The 24,700-nt window shown below is 41.1% G+C and overlaps 1 protein-coding gene across 2 annotated transcripts in view; it reads right to left on the minus strand.

Moving 5' to 3' along the window:
* SLC30A9 (solute carrier family 30 member 9) overlaps positions 1-24,700 on the minus strand; it is a 134,519-nt gene that overhangs the window by 18,673 nt on the left and 91,146 nt on the right. For both annotated transcript variants that reach the window (XM_077477562.1, XM_077477563.1), the window contains exons 11-17: positions 18,588-18,723; positions 18,465-18,504; positions 9,889-9,960; positions 9,701-9,808; positions 4,758-4,923; positions 3,163-3,292; positions 835-948 (exon numbers count right to left, since the gene is read on the minus strand). In XM_077477562.1, coding sequence (XP_077333688.1) covers positions 835-948; positions 3,163-3,292; positions 4,758-4,923; positions 9,701-9,808; positions 9,889-9,960; positions 18,465-18,504; positions 18,588-18,723 — 766 coding nt within the window. The remainder of the gene's footprint in view (positions 1-834; positions 949-3,162; positions 3,293-4,757; positions 4,924-9,700; positions 9,809-9,888; positions 9,961-18,464; positions 18,505-18,587; positions 18,724-24,700) is intronic.

Raw genomic sequence — 24,700 nt, forward strand, 5'->3', positions numbered from 1 at the left:
CACGAGGGACAGAACACGGAAGTGTGTGTGTGTGTGTGTGTGTAAACACACAAATCTATGATTTTTTCCGAGAGGAATGACAGATGGTGTGTTCTTATTAGCTAGGAACCACGATCTGTCACTTCCTCTAGTCAGTCCCCTCCCCCTTCAGTTAGGATCACCTTCCACAGTTAACCCCTTGATTGCCCCCTAGTGTTAACCCGTTCACTGCCAATGAAATTTTTACCGTAATCAATGCATTTTATAGCACTGATCACTCTATAAAATGCCAATGGTGCCAAAAATGTTTCAAAATTGTGTTCCCTTTATGATGTCGCAGAAACGATAAAAAATTGCAGATCGTCGCCATTACTAGTAAAAAAAATTTTTTTAAAATGCTATAAATCTATCCCCTATTTTGTAGACGCTATAACTTTTGTGCAAACCAATCAATATACGCTTATTGTGTTTAAAAATTAATTTTTTATTATTTTTTTAAAGCAAAAAGGAAAAAAAGGGGGATATTTATTACAGCAAAAAAGTACAAAATTGTTTTTTTATTTCAAAATTGTCGCTCTAATTTTGTTTATAGCACAAAAAATAAAAACAGCACAAAAGAAAGCTCTGTTTGTGGGGGGACGTCAATTTTGTTTGAGTGCAATGTCGAATGATCCGCGCAATTGTCAGTTAAAGCGTTGCATAGCCCAATTGCAAAAAAATGGCCTGGTCATTCTGCAGCCAAATCGTCCGGGGCTGAAGTGGTTAAAATGGACAGGACACTTTCGCCCTAAAAAGACATATACCCTTGACCTCCATTGTAATGATGTGCCTTCATCTATGACACTATGCTCTTACCTTTAAATCCTTTTCAAGTCTGTCTACTTCAGCCCCCAACATGTCAATAATGTTCTCCCCGTGTTTAAGCATAAAAGCCTCTAAATCTTCTGGGGTCTTCACCTGATGAATTTCCTGGAAAATAAGTGAGATAATGGCTTTCACACATGAAACAAACTAGTTTGTCAAAAACCAGACTTGTAGATTATTTTTTTGTGTTTGCTCAATAAGGTTAAAGTAGAACTTTACCCATAACAATGTGATAAAAAAAATAAAAATAACGCTCTTTAGCAGGGAACATACATTCCACATGAATAACCTGTTTTGACAGGTACACATCCCCGCTTCCAAGAGATTTTTCCACGGCAGGATCACTTGGACGTTTGGCCCACTTATCCTTCTCCAGCGGCCGAGCCATTCACAAAGCTCAGCTCGCTTTGCGCATGCACAATAGGGAACGGCTGTGCAGCGGAAAGGCTTCACTGCTGGTTTCCCTTACCAAGAAAGGCAGCAGCAGCACCCGAGAGCCGACGGAAACATCAGCTGGGGTGCCGACATCGCTGGATTCCAGGACAGGCAAGTGTCCTAATATTAACAGTATGTGTAACTGCTGACTGCCCTCTACAAACTCAACAGTGCTTAAAAATGCCAAAAAATGAAGAGCAACTGAGCATGTGCAGACCGAAACAGTATATTACTGAATTTTAAACAGTACTAGGCACTTATTTTTTAAGTAAAAACAATAGCTATACCTGCAAAAGGGGCCATCCTGAAGTTATCTAGCAGGACTTAATTTTCTGACTAAAGTTCCACTTTAATGGCTTTGTCTTTGCCCATCATCACCATTACCTACAATACATCAGGTGAAAATTGGCCAATAACCAGTAACTTCTTTAAATATGCTCACATGTATAAAAGCTACAAGCATAAGGACTCCATAAGCAGCAGAAATATTCATCGTTTTCTAAAAACATAACACTAATGTACACTGCTTTTATTTGGTACACCATTTTAATAAAAAAAAACGATGCAAGATATAAATATTTAATTATTTTAATACTATAATTGTATCTGACAATTACAGTGTTAAATAGGGGCACACTGCCATCTGCAGGCTGAAGTTATATGATTAAAGCCCCCAGACTTCATGTAATCACTATATCCTTATTGACCTATTAAAACAAATTAATAAGACGCAAATTGATTGGCCTCATCATTAATTGGGACTGAAGCTCAGTGCCAGCTTGGTCTGACTAGTAGCATTAGTGCACTGGGTTGGCTTCTAGGTTAAGTGGAAGATTAATGTACCCTCGGCAAGGTAATATACAGACTGTAGGAAAGGGTTTACCTCCATATACCGAAAGGCTTCTTTACTGTGAGAGCTGTTTAAAAAAAAAAAAAAAAAAAATGTAGGAAGAGTCTACCACAGGATCTAGTCCTAATAGTTTAAGTTGCCTTAAAAGAATTTAAAGCAAAGCAAAGAGGAAGGCAAGTGTTCCCTTCATATGGGCCAGTTGGAGTAAAAAGGTTCTAAAGCAGGGGTCGGCAGCCCGCCGCTAAATCTACGGCCCGTCAGTGCCCATGATTAATTCACGGGCACCCGACCCGCGGACAAGCGTTTGGATGTTTAATACGGTTATCTGCAAAAGTGTCTGTAATATGATAAAACTGCAGCTATATACCTCATTAAGAGCGGCACTCAGATTACTTGCTGCCTCTCTCCTCCCTGCCTGACTTCATTCTCGGGCCCACCCGTCGAATTGTCAGACGAGGAATAGAGAGGCGGCGAGTAATCTGAGTGCCGAGGTATATAGCTGCAGTTTTATCATGACACTTTTGCAGATATGGAATATTCAGGGCCATCTTTAATATTGTCTGGACCCAGTCTACAGCCACCTCTGTACCTCCCAGTCACCTCTGTAGCCCCCATTCACAGCCACTTCTGTCCGGTCCCCCCTCATCCAGCCAGCTCTGTATCTCCCCCCTCCCCCCCCGTACCACCCTCCCCCAAACATTATTATTAGCAGTGAATGTGGCCCTCCATGCATTCACATAGATTGAATCCGGCTTTTAAGTGGAAAAAGGTTGCTGACCCCTGTTCTAAAGGATGCAAGTTTTGTTTGTGTTTGTTTTTTTTTTGTTTTTTTAGATCTGAACACAACCCAAGTTCAATGGCTACAAATTAGTGTATAAACCACTGGGAATACATGGTGGAAAAATCCTTGACTGGACTGCTGGCCAATAACTGAAAGCGCCACACATATTGCCTGTCCTATGGGCTTGTCTTGAGTTCCTCAAAACATTTATATAAATGCTAGGTTTAAGGAATTCAATTCTATTAAAACTTACCTGAAGCATTTGGTCAATATCTTGCTTTTCCAAATATAATCTGGTTACAACCCGTCCATCGAAATCCACTTCTGCTTTAAACCGTACTTTACTCATTCCCATATCTGTAGCTTTTACATCATGAATAGCCCTGTAAAACACATTTTAGGGATCAAACAAGTGACAAAACTTTCTAAAATGTATGCTAAAAGTTCTCAGCTAAACCAGTTGAGGGAAGACATCTCCGCACTTGAACATCTCGCTCTACTCCTGCTCTGGACATAACCGAGGCAGAACTGTACTTGCCTATTCTATAGGAACCGATGGAGAATTCACTAACTCAGTGGCTATCCAACTTTTACTTCTACAGAAGAGACCTGAGCCTCAATCGTTTTAAAACCAAAAATATATTATATATATATATATATATATATATATATATATATATATATATATATATATATATATATATATATATATATATATATATATATATATATATATATATATATATATATATATATATATTAAAAAGAAAAAGCAAATCTGGTACAGTTCTCCAAAGCACCACTGCAGCTGGTGGTCAGAGATTCATGTGCAAGCATTCTTATTTAATATCAGGATTGCTGAGCAGCAACTATTGTAAGGCTTTGTGGAGATGCTCATCTGACAACAGACAATTAAATCTCTCCATTGTAATTCCTAACAAAAATAAGAGACAGCCAAAACAATTCATCCAGCTGTCAAAAATGCCACTCGCCTGCTCGCATTTTGCGAGTGGAATTTAGTGCAGGGCAAGTGAAGAGCAGGGGTGGGCCAGGCTGACCGTTTCCTGGCTGAAGCCCTCTTTCAGCTATAGCGCAGGCAGGAAGTAGTTAAAAAAAGACACTTAGTTGCACTTCATCATTATTTGTATTATGTCTTAGAGTGGTGGAGTGAAAACGGTGCTGGGCAGCAACAAAGAATTCACAGATTGTGAGCATCTTTATTTGTAGACATGGGCAATTTCTTTTGTTCTGAATTTGTTTTTCAACTAAATTTGTTAATTCGGAAATATGCAAATTAATGAAAACCTGTTAACCAAAATTCCGAAAGTTTGGAAATTTGAAAATGACAAAAATCCAAAAAAATCGAAAATATTAATTAAAAAAAAAAAAAAAAAAAAAAATGTAATATGACCAACCCACCTTTTATGTGTACATGCTCTTGAAGTTTCTGAATGAATAGCTATAGGCACAGTTGTCTACAGTAAGGGGAACAATAGACATAGCTGGATAGGATGTCTGTGTGCTTTAATGGAGGGAGGGGAAGGGGGAAAGTAATAAATTAAGTTTTGTAAACCATTCCTTTCCCCTGTTAAGTGGGCACCAGAGAGGTCTACAGTGCCATTCCCCTTCCCATCTCTACATGGTACACACCAACATCCCTGAAAGATGCCTCAGAGTGGTCAGCTTCTACTGTCTACAAAAGCAAATACAGAGCATAGACACAAATACAGCATTCCATATGCCTGCATTTCCCACAAGGTTCCCATCGATGGATACATCAAGAGCACACACAAGTAATTGAAAATTATTATACTGTTCGTGTGAAAACTCATAATTAAGAATTTCTACCTTACAGCAGGATCACTTTCTAGCAGTTCGATGAGACGCTGCACTTGTTCCGGCTGTATCGATCGACCTATGAGGGCCTCTGTATTGGTGTAGATAAGGAAAGCAGAAACTGCTCCCAACAGCGTCCCAACTCCCAAGGAGCCCAGGCTGTCATATAAAGGGTTCCCTAGTAAAAACCACAATGACATATTGGTTTAGGTCAGACTGCACATTAACATAAACATTTACATCTTCTATATCCAGAACATTCCTTCTAATGCTAGCAACAAGTTTCACAGAAGTTTCTTGTTGTGATCAGAAGGTCAGTGGAAAGTCATAGCAGACAACACTAGAGATCAGCAGAGCGGATAAAAGTATTAGAAACCTTAAAATTGAACCTGTCTCTGTGACAGGTGACGCACAATAAAACAAGGAGACGTGTGCTTGCAGTCTGTAGAATTAACAGATGTGGCTGGTGAGATTTATGAAGAGAAAGATAGCATTAAAAGATCAGAAAACAGCCGAGTACACACATAACTCATGAAGATTTGCCTTGGGTGTCTGTACCCAATGATGGGAATGAGACTGGTATAAAAAGATGGCATCTTCAGAATTAACTGCCTCACTCCTGCGCTGATGTGCAACAGAAGAAAAAAAGGACAGGACAGGACGGGAGAATAGTTCTACCACATGATACAAGAACACCATCTCACCATTAAAAAATTATTTTCTATTAAGAGTTTTACCCTATAATCTATACTTGCCCTATATGACTAAATACAGTAAAGTCATACTAGAATTAAGAAAAATGAAATTAAAATTAAATATGTAAAACGTGCTTGATATAAATAAGCCTAAGTATGTGCTGATTTAAATATTTTTTTCTCTAATTCATAACTACAGTGCATCCAAAAAGTATTCAGGGCATTAACTTTTTCCACATTTTATGTTACAGCCTTATTCCCAAAGTGATTAAAGTCATTATTTTCCTCAAAATTCTACAAACAATACCCCATACTGAAAACGTGAAAAAAGTTTGTTTGAAATCTTTGCAAATTTATTAAAAAAACAAAACAAAAATAAAAAATAAAAAAATCACATGTACAGAAGTATTCACAGCCTTTGCCATGCCATTCAAAATTGAGCTCAGGTGCATCCTGTTTCCACTGATCATCCTTGAGATGCTTCTACAACTCGATTTCAGTTCACCTGTGGTAAATTCAGTTGATTGGACATGATTTGGAAAGATACACACCTGTCTATATGTAGCACTAACCCCCGAAGGAGCTGCTGGAATTTGATTCGGGCCTGCACTCTGCTAATGAAACTCCCTGAATTGGCTCAGTCCCCTTGACACAGCTGTGGTGCAATACAGTACAATAAATATAATATACCTGTATTTAACCTCAGGATTCACTGGCTCCACCTGCTGGGAGAAAACACTCCACACACTTGGATACTTAACCAAATATATTTTACTGTGAATATGTTTGAAAAGGTGGTTACAGTAATTGTGCTGTCATCCCAACATAGAACGACAGTACAACGGATTTCAACGTAAACAATTGCAAATAATATACATATTTAGATATATACCTGGGAGCTCCCCCTACTTTAAAAGCGATGCGTGAGATCTCACTTAAAGTACTTAGTCTTTGATCTTCTTGTCTTCGCTAGCTAAAGTAATTCTTTGATTCTTTGTAATCCACAGATTAATGTAAGTTAAGTTGAGGTAAAGGTGCTCCTGGTGTAACTTCGGTAATTAGGTTACAAAACTCAGAAACGTAGATAGGCTTCAAACATGCTCAGTGTCAGTAACTTGGCTCCTCCTTCCTGGAACTATAAATCTCAGTGAGACCTGTGTATGAAAGTTAAACTGTGGTTTGTGACCCACTCACCAACTGGATCGGAACTCAGTATAGTAGATTCGGCCCGGTGACTGTAGCTTGCTCCTCCTTCAACTGGCTCGGTCACTCCATTCCGCTATGCTGGGTGAACCTGGTCCTCCGGTGCTCAAAACGAGTGTCTCTGGATTTCTCCAATCTGGTCACTGGTTCTCCGGCACCGTCAGGTCACTCACACAAACTGTAGGAGTTATGCTCTGCAATAGCTGTAGGGCCCTTCTCATGAAAGGCATCCTCACAGGCAGGCCACACGATCCTAAGAGCCCTAAAATGTCCGCTCTGGGTCCTTTTATGTCCTACCCAGCATGCACTGCCAGAGAAAGTGTTCATGGGTAGGTCATCAAGCCTCCTTGGAAAAAAGGTCAACCATCTAATCAAAACAGTCACTTCCTGTATATGTATTCAAAGCAATAAACATTCAAGTTCAGTACCAGTATTTGGCCACTAGATGGTGCCAAATACTAAGCCAAAGAAATGTCCATAGACTTGTGATTGTAGCATGAAAACACATAATAGGCAAAAATATGTCAGCGCTACATATATAAGGTCCCACAGTTAGTGCATGTCAGAGCACAAACCAAGCTATGAAGTCCAAGGAATTGTCTGTTGACCTCGGAGACAGGATTGTATTGAGGCACAGATCTGGGGAAGGGTACAGAAAAATGTTTGCAGCACCGAAGGTCCCAATAAGCAGTGGCCTCCATCATCCATAAATGGAAGAAGTTTGGAACCACCGGGACTCTTCCTAGAGCGGGCACCCTGGCAAAACTGAGTGATCGGGGGAGAAGGGCCTTAGTCAGGGAGGTGAACAAGAACCTGTCACTCAGAGAGCTTCAGTGTTTCGCTGTTGATAGAGGAGAACCTTCCAGAAGAACCAACATCTCTGCAGCACTCCACCAATCAGGCCTGTATGGTAGAGTGGCCAGACAGAAGCCACTCCTCAGTAAAAAGGTACATGACAGCCCGTCTGGAGTTTGCCAAAAGGCACCTGAAGGACTTTGATCATTCGTAATAAAAATTCTCTGATCTGATGAAACAAAAAGATTGAATTCTTTGGCCTGAATGGTAAGTGTCATGTCTGGAGGAAACCAGGCACTGCTCATCACACCAATACCATCCCTACAGTGAAGCATGGTGGTGGCAGCATCATGCTGTGGGGATATTTTGCAGTGCAGGAATTGGGAGACCAGTCAGGATTGAGGGAAAGATGAATGTAGCAATTAACAGACATTCTTGATGAAAACCTGCTCCAGAGTGCTCTGGACCTCAGACTGGGGCAACGATTCATCTTCCAACAGGACAACGACCCTAAGCTCACAACCAAGATAACAAAGGAGTGGCTACAGGAAAACTCTGTGAATATCCTTGAGCGGCTCAGCCAGAGCCCAGACTTGAACATCTAAAAATGGCTGTATGCCGACGCTCCCCAGTCAACCTGACGGAGCTTGAGAGGTCCTGCAAAGAAGAATGGGAGAAACTGCCCAAAAATAGGTGTGCCTAAAAAATAAAAAAAAGAAGATTGTAGCATCATACTCAAAAAGATATGGGGCTCTAATTGGTGCCAAAGGTGCTTCAACAAAGGATTGAGCAAAGGCTGTGAATATTTATGTACATGTGATTTTTTTTTATTATTTATAAATTTGAAAAGATTTCAAACAAACTTCTTTAATGTTGTCATTATAGGGTATTGTTTGTAGACTTTTGAGGAAAATAATGAATTTAATCCATTTTGCAATAAGACTAACATAACAAAATGTGGAAAAAGTGAAGCCCTGTGAATACTTTCCAGATGCACTGTATATATGTACATGAGGCAGTCCTATACATTCATTCCATATGCAGGTTCTGCTTCCTGCTGTGCAGTGCAACAACAGCTGTGCTTTACTGCTCATTCCGACAGTGTAAAGCCAGCCACAGACTGATCGAAATTCGGTCTGTTCAGCAAGAACCAGGCAAATTTTCGATACATCTATGGGCAGGGCAATGTGACTGAAGAAGATTTTTGATCAAATTCAGTACCACCAGCCTGTCAGGTTCTTTTCATGCGATTGCTGCCTGCAGCAATACCCACCAGCAGTGATCATTGCATTCTGTGAAACCTCCCACTGTCAGACTACTATAGTGCAGCAGGAAGGATAACAAAAAGTCAATGATGATGGGAGAAATAGAGCGATTTTCTTTTCTTGGTTGAAGGAAAGAAAATTGCATCATCTATGGCCAGCTTAAGGCCGAACATACACTGTTCGATTCTCAGCTGGTTTGGCAGGAAGCAGTCGAGAGGCCAAATCGTTAAAGGGCAGGCTGAATGTACCAAGTTGATTGATCACTTGAGTACAACCAGCCTGCCAGATTCTCTTGCGATTATAGCTAGCAGCTGCTATATCTGCTAGCAATAATCACCGTCTTCTCCTGGCAGGGACAGCTTCTACCGCCTGCCGGAAAAAAGACAATTGCCGATTCCCCTGTCAACACTGTCTGAACACCCGAGCATGGCGGCACAGGACCGTGCAGAGACAAAAACCATGAAAGAATATCCATGCAACCAAGTAATCCAAAAATGTAAGCGTCGAGTCCTTCACTATAAAAAGCCAACTTGAATTTACTGAATCAAAGCAATGCATTAGGGCTGATGTGGCACTATCTCGATTGTCAATGAAGTTGGCTTCTATGGCGAGTGGCTCCCCTTTCCCTTTTTTTGTATTACTGAAGTGTTACACATCTAATGGTTCAGGACCGCAGAGAGCCTACCCCTGCTGCCGGAGAGGAGAGTGTAACCTGCAGCAGAGCATTATCTTCCCAAGTACATTGATGACAAAAATTGTTGAGAAGAGTAAACTCCAACCACAATGCAGAAATCCGCTTTGAGTGGAGCTGCTCTCACCTGTCACATATACATACATATACATACATACATATACATACACATACATATATACATATATATATATATATATATATACACACACACACATATATACATATACATATATACATATACACACACTTATACCAATAGGAATACCACATAGTTAAAAAAAAAAAAAAAAAAAAAAATATTACCAGTTAGTGACGTCAACCCCATACAGGAGGCAGCCATCATAACCCCCAAAACAGCAGCAGCATCTTCCATCAGGACTACATTGGTGCTTGGGTCCCGAGCCTGAATCACTGAAAAGAACAGCAGCATTAACTTGTAGAAAAAAATAAAGACAGCACTTGAAATAAAAATGACCCCATACCATACATACCATACTCGTAAAAGGACAATCCCTTTGCCCTTGCACTCTTCCTAATTTCATTAATAGCAACAAGGAGCGTAGCTAGAACAAAAGACCATTACAAGCTGTGAGAACATTGAAAACCATTGGCAGTCAGCAATGCCCTCTGTCAGGTGGGGGTGGCGGGGGTTATGTGATACACATAATCAGATAACACTTAACATAGCGGTATAGTTATTCATCTCTCTAACTTTGCATTTATTCCTCAATCTTCTATATATTGCTGCCTGGATCTGGTACAAAAACAACCAGCAGGATCAATAGAAATGTCTGTCCTCTAATTCAGCTGTTGTCTTAATCGATTTAGAAAATGTACAGAGCTCAGTACAATGGCTTTGATTTAGGGCTGTTGAGTGTGTATTTTTCTCAGCATGCAGAAGTACTGTATGGTAAAGGAAGGAGAAATAAAAGGGATTTTTCTACATTTGGGTAGTTTTGCATTGTGTGGATGTGCACTTAGGAGCCTTTTCTGAGCCTTTTGTACGAGTGCATAAATAAATGAATGTTTTATTGCAGACTAAACAACTATACCAGAAATGCACGACACTGCGCTCATATACTACACAGGCACACAGATTACACATAGAAGTATATGCAATAAACTGAGGGTTGACAATTGCGATCATCTGATGGCGAATCGTGACCCTGCTGCACTGCCTCTCAAATCAGGGCAGAGCCAATGGAAGTCCCAGGTCAGTGGTAGGGGCGGACTCCAGGAATTATAGAGCTGACATCAATCGGTGAGCTGTACAAGGCTTTGTCCAGCCTGCACTACCAAAACACTAGGCGTAGCAGCGTTAAAGTGGTGACGGGAAGGTCTAATGGGCCTGGGGGAACAAGTACTGCAGAGAGGGTCCCTGCAGGCTGAAAGTGGGTGAAAGGGAAGGAAGGTGATGAACACCTTTTGGGGTGTTGGAGTGCCGATTGTAGGGATTGGCAGTTTTTTCTTCTGCCTGCAATGGAGGTGTATGTGTGTACCTGCCAGCACCATCAGCACTTATCCAGCATTAAAGTGGCAGCTGCCTGAGAGAGGGAAATGGTTAATGGCCAGGGAGGTAGATAAAGTGAGGAAGCTCTTGAAATCCAACAAGGGCCAGTTCACACCACAAAAACGCACTTCAGATCCGTTTCTGCATGCACATTTTCAACATGTTTTTAATGTGCTGCCGCGTGCATTCCAGGTCCCCCCCCCCCTTTTTTTCTGGAACTGACTGTTCTGGTGGGAACTATGTCATCAGAAGCCACATCACCTACTTCCCATGTGTTATTGATACAGAAGATGCATGTGGTGTGAACTGGCCATAAATCTTATTTTGTAAACAGCAGTGAAAAGCGAAAGCAGAATATGCTCTGCGCGTTCCTTACGCCTGACACTTGAACTCCTCAAACCTTCCCTTTTGATGGGAAAAAGAATCCCAATAATCGCAGAAAATATTGTTCTCAGTCACCACATCCCAAATAGATTGTACAGAAAAGAGGAGAAAAACCCCCAATGCCCATCAAAATTCCCTTTAGATAGGCATCTTGCCAAGTTGGTGTTCTAAACAAAACAAAAAACCAACAACTACATAATGGTGCCCTGGTAGCCTTTGATATCCACTTCTCCAGGGTTGCCTACAGTACCTTGAAAAAGTATTCATACCCATTTTCATGTTACAACCAAAAAAAGGAAAATGATAAATGGTTTACAAACTTTTTTTGCAAATAAATGTGAAAAGTGTGTGCAATTACAGTGGCAAGCCTTTTTGTCTCCACCAGCTTTGCACATCTGGAGAGTGACACGTTTGCCCATTCTTCTTTGCAATCTAGCCCAAGCTCCGTCAGACTGGATGGAGAGTGTCTGAACAGCAAATTTTCAAGTCTTGCCACAGATTCTCAAATTAGATTTAGGTCATTTTCATTCAAAATCCCACCCATTTAGGGGGGAATCTTTTTTTGTAAAGTTTAATTGGGATAGGACCACTTCACCGAAATTTGACCCATTGGTAGTTCCTTTCTCTGTCCATTAGATTTAGGTCTGGACTTTGACTGGGCCATTCTAACACATGAATATGCTTTGATCGAAACCATTCCATGGTAGCTCTGGCTGTACGATTAGGGTGGTTGTCCTGCAGGTAAACAGCTGCACCAGTCTCAAATCTTAGAAGAAAACCTGTTAATCTGCCAAAGATTGCCTTGTATTTGGCACCATCCATCTTTCCTTCAACATCAGACCAGCTTCTTTGTCCCTGCTGAAAAAAAGCACCCCAATATGATACTGCCCCATGTTTCACGGTGAGGATGGTGTGTTCAGGGTGATGTACAGTGTTCGTTTTCTGTCACACATTTGTTTTTAGGCCAAAGAGTTCAATTTTGGTCTCATCTGACCAGAGCACCTTCTACATGTTTGCCGTGTCCCCAACATGGCTTCTCGCAAACTGCAAATGTGACTTCTTATTGCTTTCTTCTTGCCACTCTTCCATAAAGACCAGATTTGTGGAGGGCACAGCTAATAGTTGTACTGTGGACAGATTCTCCCACCTGAGCTTTAGTTCCTCCAGAGTCACCATTGGCCTCTTGGCTGCTTCTGATTAATGTTCTTTTTGCCTGACCTTTCAGTTTAGGTGAACTGCCATGTCTTGGTAGGTTTGCAGTTGTGCCATACTGTTTCCATTTTCGGCTGATGGACTGAACAGTTCTCCATGAGATGTTCAAAGCTTAGGATATTTTTTTTTTTACAACCTAACCCGGATTTAAACTTCTCCACAACTTTATCCCTCCCATCTGGTGTGTTCCTTGGCCTTCATGGTGCTGTTTGTTCACTAAAGGTTCTTTAAAAAAAAAAAACTGAGGGCTGTACAGAACAGCTTTATTTATACTGAGATTAAGTTACACACAGGCTAACTATTTATTAGGTGACTTCTAAAAGCAATTGGTTCCACTAATGTTTAGTTAGGGGTATCAGAGTAAAGGGGGCCCGAATACAAATGCACGCCACACTTTTCAGATATGTGTAATCAATTTAGAGAACCATTTATCATTTTCCTTCCACTTCACAATTACGTGCCATTTTGTGTTGGTCTATTACATAAAATACATTTACGTTTTTGGTTGTAACATGACAAAATGTGGAAAATGTCAAGGGGTATAAATACTTTTTCAAGGCTATATGTAAACATGGCGAGTCCCCGTTCTGACAGGGGACAACACTGAGATCGGCTGTTCCTAGTAGAAACAGTGATCTCTGTGTTGTCCCAGTAAGCCCACCGCCTGCCCCCCCCCCCTTCACAGTTAGAACACACCCAGGGAACACAGTTAACCCCTTGATCACCCCCTAGTGATAACCCCTTCCCTGCCAGTGTTATTTATACATTGATCAGTGCATTTTTTTCCAAAAAGTGTCACTTAAGAGTCAGATTTGCTCGCCGCACTGTTGCACTTCTGCTAAAAAATAAAAAATCACAGATTGCCGCCATTACCAGAAAAACTTTTCAAAAGTCCCTAAATATATCCCCTATTTTGTAGGCACTATAAAACTTTTGTGGAAACCAATCAATATACACTTATTGGATTTTTTTTTACCAAAAATATGTAGCAGAATACATATTGGCCTAAATTGAAGAAGAAATAATTTTTTTATTTTTTTGGGATATGTATTATAACAAATTAAAAATATATATATTTTTTTTAAATTGTCCCTCTTTTTTGTTTATACGGTATAAACAAAAGAGCGACAATTTTGAAAAACTTTTTTTATATATATATATATATATATATATATATATATATATATATATATATATATATATATATATATATATATATATATATATATATATATATATATATATATATATATATATATATATATATATACATACATACATACATACACACACACACACACACACACACATATACACATATATATATACATATATACATATATATATATATATATATATATATACACATACATACACTTTGTTATAATGCATATACAAAAAATTAAAAAAAATGTAATTTCTTCTTCAATTTAGGCCAATATGTATTCTGCTGGAAACAGGGTAGCTCAAGAAAAGAAAAGAAAAAAAAAAAAAAACGCAAAGGTGATCAAAGACCACCATAATAAAGCTCGGGGGGGCAGGACAATTTTGTTTGGGTATATTTTTTTTCATACATCATACGACACAGTTAGGCTAATATTCATTAGCTGCTGGAACATACCGGAGCAATAGCCTTGAGGGGAGGGAGTCACCCGGCCAAACAATAGCCAACAGACCTTATACGGCAGCCTGCAGTACACTGCGGCCAAAAAGTATAGTCCTCGGCTGCTCGAACATCCACTTACAAATCTGAGGCCCAGATACCCAATTGTGAAAAGCCTAGGAGGTGCCTACACCCCTGGTAGAATGAGCTTTACATTTCAGACCTTAGACCCGAATGATCAAATCACCAAACTAATCTACCGTAACCTTGTGCTTCATTTAAAGTCCCACCCCATTGTTCGCTCTCCCCTCCCGAATGATCAAATGACGGACCCAATTGGCAATGGAAGCTGCCTATCCCTTCTTGGGTCCTTTTGGTAAAAAAAAAAAAAAAAAAAAAAAAAAAAAAAAAGGAAAGGACTCTTATCCTCAGATCTCCACAGATCTAGACAAACAGACCTTGACTGCCCGGACAACGTCCAAAGAATGCAGTCTTCTCTCTTCTGCCGAATGGGGCTGAGAAAAAAAAAAAAAAAAAAAAAAAAAAAAAAAAAAAAAGGCAAAATAATGTCCCGATTTAAATGAAAGGCCGACGCCACTTTTGGCAAAAAGGATGGAACAGGTCGTAACACGACCCTGTCATGGTGAAGGATCAAGTATGGTACCCTGCACAAAAGGGCTGCCAACACCTTTCTAGCTGAGGTGATGGTCATCAGGAAGAATAGCTTGCGTGACATCAAGTCTAATGGAATTTCCTTGATAGGTTCAAATGGTTGTTTCTGTAACACAGACAGCACCAAATTCAAGTCCCAAGGACATATAGGTGATCTAATGGGGGGGAAAGCAAGCAGGTTGCCCCCTGCATAACATTTCGGATCAGTGAATGGGAGGCTAAAGGCCTTTGGAAAAATACTGATAGGGCCGAAACTTGACCTCTGATTGTACTAAAGCCAATTTGATTTCTACAGACGACTGTAGAAAAGAGAATTCTCCCAATCACGTATTTTCGAGGATGCCATTTTTTTGGCTTCACACCAATATAAGTATTCTAGACCTTATTATAGATATTCCTAGTGACAACTTTTCTAGCATTCACTAGGGTAGACACCACTGGTCCCGAGACGCCACAGTCCTTTAACACATTGGCTTCAATAGCCATGCCGTCAAATTTAGAGACTGTAAATTGGGGTGGAATATAGGATCTTGAGACAGTAAACTGAGGTGACATGGGAGCATCCATGGCCCGTCTATTATCAGTCTCACAATCTCTGGGAACCAGGGCCTTCTGGGTCAGGCTGGTGCTACCAGAATGACTGGAACTCCCCCTCTCTGAATCCTGTGCATCAAATGTGGAAGGAGTGGTGGGAAAGCATAAACCAGGGAGTACTGGCTCCATGGAACTACCAGAGCATCTACAACGATTGCCAGAGGATCTCTTGTTGGGGACACAAACTGCTGTAGCTTGTTGATGAACATGGATGCCAGTAGGTCGACCTCTGTCCATCCCCAACATTGGCAAAATTTCCTGGAACACCCCTGGCTGTAGGGACCATCCCAGCTGGGCAGATCTGCTGGCAGCTGAGATAATCTGCATTCCAGTTCTCTACTCCCAGGATATGGACTGCCGATAGAATCCAGGCTAGTATGTGGTTTGCCGCCTTCAGAGCTGGTCTCAAGGTTGACATTTTGGACCTTTAGGGGGTACAACACTAGGGAAGCGACTAGGTTCCTCAGGAACTGATGACATAGGTGTGCCGCCCTTCTCTGTATTGTTAATCCCGGCCCTCTTTTTTTGAAGATGTTTACTAGCCACAAAAAGGGAGTACCTGGGTGTAGTATTAACACCTCAGAAGGAAGACCCTTTCATAGGGCTCACCAAGCCCCTATGCAAAAATCTTGCTAAGCACCTTTAGCCTGCCAAGCCACACCTGGTGACTCACGTGACCTAGGTAAGGCGAAATTAACCGCTGCAAGTGCCTGGTTCAGAGCATGCTCTGTGTCCCACAGCTGACTTCTGGAAACAGCACACAAATACTCTTGCGCACAAGTGTGTTGATCAGATGATCTAAAGTTCAGGGTGGATAACGTCTCAGGCCTTGCTGCCATCCAGGATAGGGGTATCCTAGCAATCAGAAAGAATAGAAAAGAGAGGGAGCACAAGCCTTGTGCATTATCCTTTGATAAGTTTATTAAAAAGGAAAGAATAAAAAACTACTCACAAGCACATGAAAGGAACCACAATATAAAAGCCTTTAACTTGTGGCAATCTGTCTAATAGCAGTCTTCAGATGACAAGGGAGGACATATGAACCACTGCTGGCCGATGCATTTAGAAGGGATACCTTCCTCCCGTTTGTGCGCCCAGATTAAGTCTACGGCGCATGCAAGGTGAAGCCACGTGAGCCATGGCTGCAAAACTGCTGAGCCCAGTGGTGCTTTTGCCAACGCACGTATGCCATGGTGTACCAAAGCAAAATGGTGCACTGTCGTGCGCAATCATATAGGTAAAAAAAACTGCCAGACATAAGAAAAAAAGGTACACTTTGCAAACACCCATAACTAGCCCAAAAACTCCCCCGTATGGTCTCAGCACACACAGGTGTCCAGCCTTTAGATAGCTTGATGGATTGTTACAATCACTGGGACAACCCACAATAATAATAAAAAGGGGTTTCATTTAACCGTCCAGGCGCAGGGCAGCTTAGAAACTAAGGATCCCAATCTTCACCCTTCATGGCACATTCCTGTCACTTGAGGACCTTCAGGGACTGGGTGCCCTTTTCATATTTAGGGCCCACTCCCTTGGACCTGTAAAAGCATCCTGCAGGAATGCCTTACCGCTGTGGTGTCCACGATTCCACTTCAGTGTCCAGCGCCCGGAGGCCACATTACAGGCAAAACCTTGCAGGATCTTGAGTCTTCTTTGCGAGGCTTGGGTACCCTATTTCTAAGCATATAAAGCCTGTGTCAAATGGATCCGATTGGTCAAACCCTTGATTAATTTAAGAACCGTTTTTTGGGACTAGAGACCCGGAGCTCAGAGGGCTCAAACAACCGTGCCATCCACCTTGCAGACACCGGTAAAAAAACTGAAGTACTTCCTGTATGGTAAGGTTATATAGGAGATCACTTCCTGTCTAAAGACCTTTGGTCTACCAGTGTAGATTCACCAAGAGATGCAGTATAACCCAGCAGTTAATGAATATTAGACTAACTCTGTGTCCCATGATGTATGAACAAGGAAATGGCCTGGTCATTAAGGGGGTAAATCCTTCTGGGGCTGAAGTGGTTAAAATGCATCTAAAGCCAAGTTTTTGTTTGTTTGTTATTGAGAGGAAAAGTGTTGGACCTTAGTCAGATGGGGACACGGGATTTTAACCCTCTGTACTTTTCAGAAAGTGATTTTTTCCATAAGGGTTAAGCTTGTACGAGCCTTTTCACACTTCCCAATCATTTTTATTGATTATGTAAACTAAAAGTGATATGTGGCGCAATAACCGCTAGGGAGGCATGGGAGAAGGTAGCGGGCAGATACAAGCACTGTAATGGAGACCTATATGCCTACATCCTCCAATTGTTGGACATGCAGTTTACCCTGTAAGCCCTGCCTTTTCATTGCATACTTGTATAGCTTAAGCCCCATACACACTTTCAGATTTTCTGCTGATTTTTTCCTTCAGATTTACCAAAACCATATAATATGAGGTCAAACTTTAGGAGTTTTAAGTGGTATGCAATCAGGCAGGCCCTTCCACTACATGGTGTTGGTAAATCTGAAGACAAAAATCAGCAGAAAATCGGATAGTGTGTATGGGGCTTAATATAGCAAGTACTGCCTAGGTCTGTGAATTGTCTAAAATCAACCACAACCTGAAATGTGAGGAAAGAAAATTATGGCAAATCTGTGAATTATACTAAACACAAGCCAAATGTCTATATTTTCTATGCTATACCTTCTATAACCATGTTTCTCAACTCCAGTCTTCAAGTATCCCCAACAGGTCAAGTTTCAGGAATCCCCTCAGATGAAACACCTGGGGTAATTACTAAAGCAATGAAACTGATCAAATCACCTGTGCAAAATAATGGAAAGCCTGAAAACATGACCTGTTGAGGGTACTTGAGGACTAAAATTGAGAAACATTGCCCTATAAACTACATTATCAACTGATCCTATCTATTGTATATATGAGCCTTTTATCAGTTTGCATATTTATTGCTCATTCACACAGCTGGAAAAAACAAAGCAAAACAAACACTAACTAGCTTATTCTGCGCGATTTCAATTGTGTAGACCATGCAAAGAAATAAGACTCGTGCTATATTTACTTTAAGAATCAAAAACGAAAGACTGCCTACCTCCTTCAGAAACTAATGATCCTGCAAGTATACAATATGCCTGGAAAAGAAGAAAGAAACACTTTAGCAAGCACAGAAATAGTCGTCAGGGTATAGAAAAAAGAAAGAAAGACATGCACTTACCCATAGAAACGATTCTATTGGCTGAGGATGCATTAAGCCCATGATACCATGGTACCATGATAATCCAGAACCCATCATAAAAATGCCTACACCACTGATCAAGGAAGCAATATATCGCATGTTTGTAAAACCATACCTGTGAAATGAAAAAGTGAAGAAATATGGAAATTGGACAGATAAGCTATGCAGCTATCTGGAGTTTGAAGAGGACATTAAAGGTTAATGTAGTCTTATCTATGCATTTGTTTAGATGCACACGTCAAACAGATTAGTTTGAAATAAAAATTTTTTTGGGTTTTAAAACCCCTGCGACCTGTAGATCAGGGGTCTCAAACATGCGGCCCTCCAGCTGTTGCAAAACTACAAGTCCCATCATGCTTTTGCCTGTGGGAGTCAGGCTTGTAACTGTCAGCCTTGCTATGCCTCATGGGACTTGTAGTTTTGAACAGCTGGAGGGCAGCCAGTTTGAGATCCCTGCTGTAGATGGTCCCTGGCCAGCGCCACCTCTCATTCCTATAGTGACCCCAATGTACTTTCTCCTACCCTGCACTGTACCCTTTCTACAAACTAGTACTTTGCTCCTAGCTGGCAACTTCGTCAAGTCAGGCCCAGCAACATGTTGACTCTAATTATTGCAACCTACACTTACATACTGTGACTTTAACATGGTCCTAAAAGTGGAACTTTACCAACAACAACTCAATGTTCTTTAGCAAGGAACATACATTCCAAATGAATAATTATGCTACCAAAATGAGCGTGTTGCCTCCAGCAGTGTTGCTGATTTTTCTTGATGGAGGCTGCCATTTTGCAGAAGCCCAGAGCCCCAGCTGTAAATTATAAAACGGAACTTAACCTATTGATTTACCAGTTTCAAAAGACAGTTTGATTTGATCATGTTCTCAATCAAATTGCCAAACCATCAAATTGCTGATGTCATAACTGATCACATGTGCAGCACCATGACAGTTGCAGTTTCAAATAGAAGCAGCTTCCTTGGTTGTAAGACCCCTTTCAGACTGGAGGCATTTTTCAGGCGTTTAGCGCTTAAAATAGCGCCTGAAAAATGCCACATTTTGCAATCCCAGTGTGAAAGCCTGAGTGCTTTCACACTGGAGCGGTGCGGTGGCAGGACATCAAAAAAAGTCCTGCATGCAGCATCTTTGAGGCACTGCCCACTGAATTTAATGGGCAGCACCTGCAAAGCACCTCGGTAGCAGCGCTTTCATCCCTTTAGTCGGCCGCTAGTGGGGGTTAAAAGCACCCCGCTAGCAGCCAAAAAATGCCTCCAAATTTATGGTAAAGCGCTGCTAAAACTAGAGGTGCTTTACTGCCTACACCCCCGGACTGGGCTTTAGACAGCGGCGCGCAGGCGCACTGAGCGTTGCATCCTCGATAACGAAGATGCCGCGCGTCTCGGCTCCCGTGCGCATGCGCGGGAGTGACGTCATCGCGGCTTCGCCGAATGACAGCGGCGGAGCTGCGAGACCCACCGAAAAGATGGATGCGGCGGACTACAGGGGACAGCGGTGACTTCGCTGGCTCCTGTGTCAGGTAAGTGACATATAATGGGCTACTATGCAATGCATAGTAGTCCATTATGCTTTGCCTTTGCAGGGAATGAAAGAGGAAGAAACACCCATCAGGGTTTACTTCCTCTTTAAAGCAAATTAAATGTTGAACTACTTTCCAACAACAGTCAGTCATCAAATGTACAAAGATGATGGTTCGTATGACTATTTATACAAACATTTGTTCAAAAATCTGCACGTGCATAGCTTTACCCATATGGCTATAAACCCTGGGGTATGTTACTGAGACTTTTTAGAGCTGAGAATGCTACTTGGATGGGTATCAAACATCTTCAATATTATAGATTAAGTCTAGCTGAATGTGACCAACTACAACCAGCTGTACCATGACCCTAGATTTACTAAAGCTGGTGCACCCAGAATCTGGTGCAGCTGTGCATGGTAGCTAATTAAGCTTTGACAATACAACCTGGAAGCAGATTGGTTTCTATGCCGAGTTGCAGTCTTAACTTTTAGTAAATAACTCCCAAAATGTCCTTATATTTAAGGGGTTAAAACAAGCTAATGACTGCTGCTTAACATGTATTGCTGGTATAGTATTGTTTTTTTTTTTCATCCATCGACCAGCTTTCAGCGATTCAGGCAGCTGTAATGGCTTTCCAAACATCACTGATCGACAATTTTTGGTACCGCAGATTTTTGCCATTTCACAGGTGTGTGAAATTTTAAAGCTGAATTGCAGGAACTCAAAAAGAAAAAAAAAAAAAAAAAACTTTGCAAAAAGTGCAGGCACACTATGAATTAAGTCCAATTAGGTGCATGTCACCTCCGGGATCTATGCCTATTATGTATATGGGACAGTTTTTTTTTGTACTCCGGGAGGATACACCTCAGCTGTTAGAGGAGAGAAGCAACAATAGCTATATTCTTGTCCCTCCCCTCTGCTACCCAATCACAGAAGTCTTTGTATTTTGTGAACGGGTTCATGTAATACAAAGGCTTCTGTGAATGGGCAGAAGGAGGGGAGGGGTGGGCATAGCAGTTCCAGCTACTCTGTTCTTGAAGGAACTGAGACCACAGTGATCAATGTTGGAGCTCTTGAAGTTATCTTCCTGAAGCTCAATAAACCTGTCAGATGTGAATAATAGAGATAAGTCTACAAGATGGCAGGCCCATTATTTAGACTTAAATCTCATGGTATGCCTGCAGTTTTTACAAAGTAGCTGAATTCCTGGAATTCCTATTTACTTGACACAATAGTCTTATATTTTGCCCAAAAAAATGGGTATTATGTGTTTGTGCTAAAATTCACTTTAGAATGTTATTCCTGCCAAAATGCGAGAGATATCTATCTATATCTCTATATCTACATACATACATACATACATACATACACTCACACACATACTTTTTTGGGGGGGATGGGTTAAGGTAATTTCTAGCAAAAAAAAAAAATCTGATTTTAACATGTGAAATAAAAAAGGAGCCTGCATAGGTAGTGAGAGAATAAAATATAGATTTGTTTAAGAAATATTGGTCTTGTGTTTGCAGGATGTAATTGAAATGTACGTTGTAGAGTATGTGTAATGGGCAATATGTGCATTTTAAGATTCAGTAAAAATATGTACTCTAGGCTCTAGAAAAATATACACATATTAAAATAAAATACAAGAACATCGCAAAAAGTACACAAATTAAGAGCGGGGCAGAGCCATTTAATATAGTATTATAATTCCATGCCCTTTTCAGTGTTTCATATAAAAAAAAAAGTAATTTCATCCTGTATTTTTTTCTAATCCCTTCCCTGCATAGGCTATTTAGATCTAATCTTATTACTTTAATGTTATGCACCACAGCTGCTGATGAAATTGATTTAATCCCTTTTTTTAATGCATTCAGATGTTTAATGAACAGGGTAGCATTTAAATATTTGCTGAATACAATTCCAAATTTAATTCCTTGTGTCGTTATGTGTAATTTTAGATGTTTTAATATAGGAAATACATTTTCATATTTATATTATTTTTTTTTGCATTTAAAAGTCCAAAGAGCTAGTAATTACAGGCTTCGAAAAGGCTTATTGTGCTTTCCATGCAAAGATGTTTTGTGTAAGAGCGGCTGCTGGAGAAGTAGAAGGGATGGAGGTTTGGGCTGTAACAAAGTACAGGGGCCAATGTATGAAACCTGCCGCAGAAAAAATAGTAACCAGAATAATTGCGAGAGCCAAAATCTGGTTAGTAGGTGTAGACAATGGCTTGCTTTTGCTTTATTCTGCTTTCAGAATTTTTTCAAGGTGATATCAGAACAATTCTTTTTATATGAGTTTTAAATCTATAACAGGTGGCAGAGATGGGGGATCAGTTCCTCCTTCTCATGAGCCCCAGAAGACAGAAATCTGGATTGCTTCTTTTCTGGTCCTTTTCTTGGTCAGAAATGAGTAAATAAAATTGTGTCCAAAGAGAACATACAGAAAACATTGCGCTCTGTAAATGGCCAAGATGAGAGAGTGCTCAAATAATACGATGGGGCTGATTTATGAATACTGGAGAATGCAACATCTGGTGAAGCTGTGCGGGGTAGCCAATCAGCTTATAACTTCAGCTTGTTCAATTAAGCTTAGACAAAAAAAAAAAAAAAACACAACATGGAATCTGATTGGTGCAGAGCTGCACCATTCAGTAAGCTTCCATGTTTTTTTTTTTTTTTTTGGTCCAAGTTTAATTGAACAAGCTGAAGTTATAAACGGATTGGCTGCCATGTACAGCTGCACCAGACTTTGCACACGCCAGCTTTAGTAAATTAACCCCCATGCCTTCCATGTACGAGAGCTGCAGTCTCTGATAAGGTTAAGGACTGACCATCTAGCAATAAAGTCTAATTCAACCTTTTAACCAATTCCCGACCGCCTCACGCCGATATACGTCGGCAGAAGGGCCCGTACAGGCAAAATCACGTACCTGTACATTGCAGGGGGGGGGGGGTGCTCGCTCGGGAAGCTCCGCGAGTGTGGTCGCGGGTGCTGCGGACTCGATCACCGCGGGGAGACCTGCGATCGCCTCACAGAGAGGAAGAACGGGGAGATGCTAAAGTAAAACAAGCATCTCCCTGTTCTGCCTAGCAACAGTGACACTGACTGCGAACGGCAATTGGATGTACCACTATAATCCATGCGCACAAACAAAATTAGAATATCCTGAATTGAAAAGAAACAACTGTCCCAGGCTGTACTGCATCACACAAAAGTAAACAGATCACATATACACAGATGGGGCTAGGCAGTCCTGGTAAAATAGGTGCTTTATGGGGTTTCCAAGCAGGGAATCTAACAGGTGAGGGAAATGCACATTGATTTTCCAGCTTCTGCCTAAAAGTAACAAGCCTCTTAAGAGGTTTATGTTGCTACCCTGCTTACAGTTTCCCTTACTTCTGCAATCTCAAAATACTCTGGTTGAGTCCCTGACATTTGCAACAGCCCCGAACTACTTCAATACAGTGCACTTTCACCCCCTTCCTGCCCAGGCAATTTTTCAGCATTGTCACACTTTGAATGGAAATTGCGCAGTCATGCAACACTGTACCCAAATAAATTTTTAATAATTTTCTTCAGATAAATAGAGCTTTCTTTTGGTGGTATTTAAAGTGGTTGTAAACCCTTTACAACAATTGTTTCCTACATGTAAGCCTATAATCAGGCTTACCTGTAGCTACACTGGATATCTCCTAAACCTGCAAGGGGATAGCCCCTATATTTTCATGTGCCATCATCGGCGCATGCGCACTGAAGCAAACTGAAACGACAGATACGTTCGACTGTGCTGTTACCGGCGGGCTACTGCACACGTGCGCAGGAGTGATGTCTTCATGGCTCCGGCCAGAGCCTGCGATACCCGGAACTAACTCTGGGAGCGAAGTCGGTCACTAGAGTGGAATGAGGACCGTTGCAGGGGCTTCGATCTCAGGTAAGTAGTTCATAATGAGCTAGTATGCATTGCATCATGTCTTTTTTTTAGGGTTTACAACCACTTTAATCACTGCTGGGGTTTTTTTGTAAAAAAAAGACAGAAAATTTTGAAAAATAAAGTTTTAGTTTCCATCAGTAAAGTTTATAAAGAAGTAATTTTTTCCTCCTTCACTGATGTGCGCTGATGAGGTTGCATTGCTAGATGCTGATGAGGAAGCACTAATATGCCACACTGATAAGTGGCACTGATAGGCGGGAATGATGAGTACCTATTGCTGGCACTGATGGGCATCACTAATGGCCACTGCTGGGGCTTTACTGTAATCAGGGCACTGACGATCACATTAGTGCCCCAATTACCTGCCCTGGTTTCCCATGCATTTACATGTGACTGGACACAGCCGATCACATGGTTAAAGAGCAGCATCATCGGCTCTTTACAAAGATCGGGGTCATGTTGTGTTCCTGCGGGCGTGCGAGAGCAGCAGTTCTGGGGTGCCATCATAGGATGTCCTCCTACAATGAGAGACACACTGCTCCTCCGTCATTTGATAGTGGGTGGGCGGCTAGTGGTTGTAAACCCTCTCATATACCCAGTGAAGTGAATAGCTTCAGATGAT

This window comes from Lithobates pipiens, unplaced genomic scaffold, assembly GCF_037356315.1.
Source record: "Lithobates pipiens isolate NorthernLeopardFrog02 unplaced genomic scaffold, aLitPip1_a1.2 Scaffold_13, whole genome shotgun sequence".
NCBI classification, from domain to species: domain Eukaryota; kingdom Metazoa; phylum Chordata; class Amphibia; order Anura; family Ranidae; genus Lithobates; species Lithobates pipiens.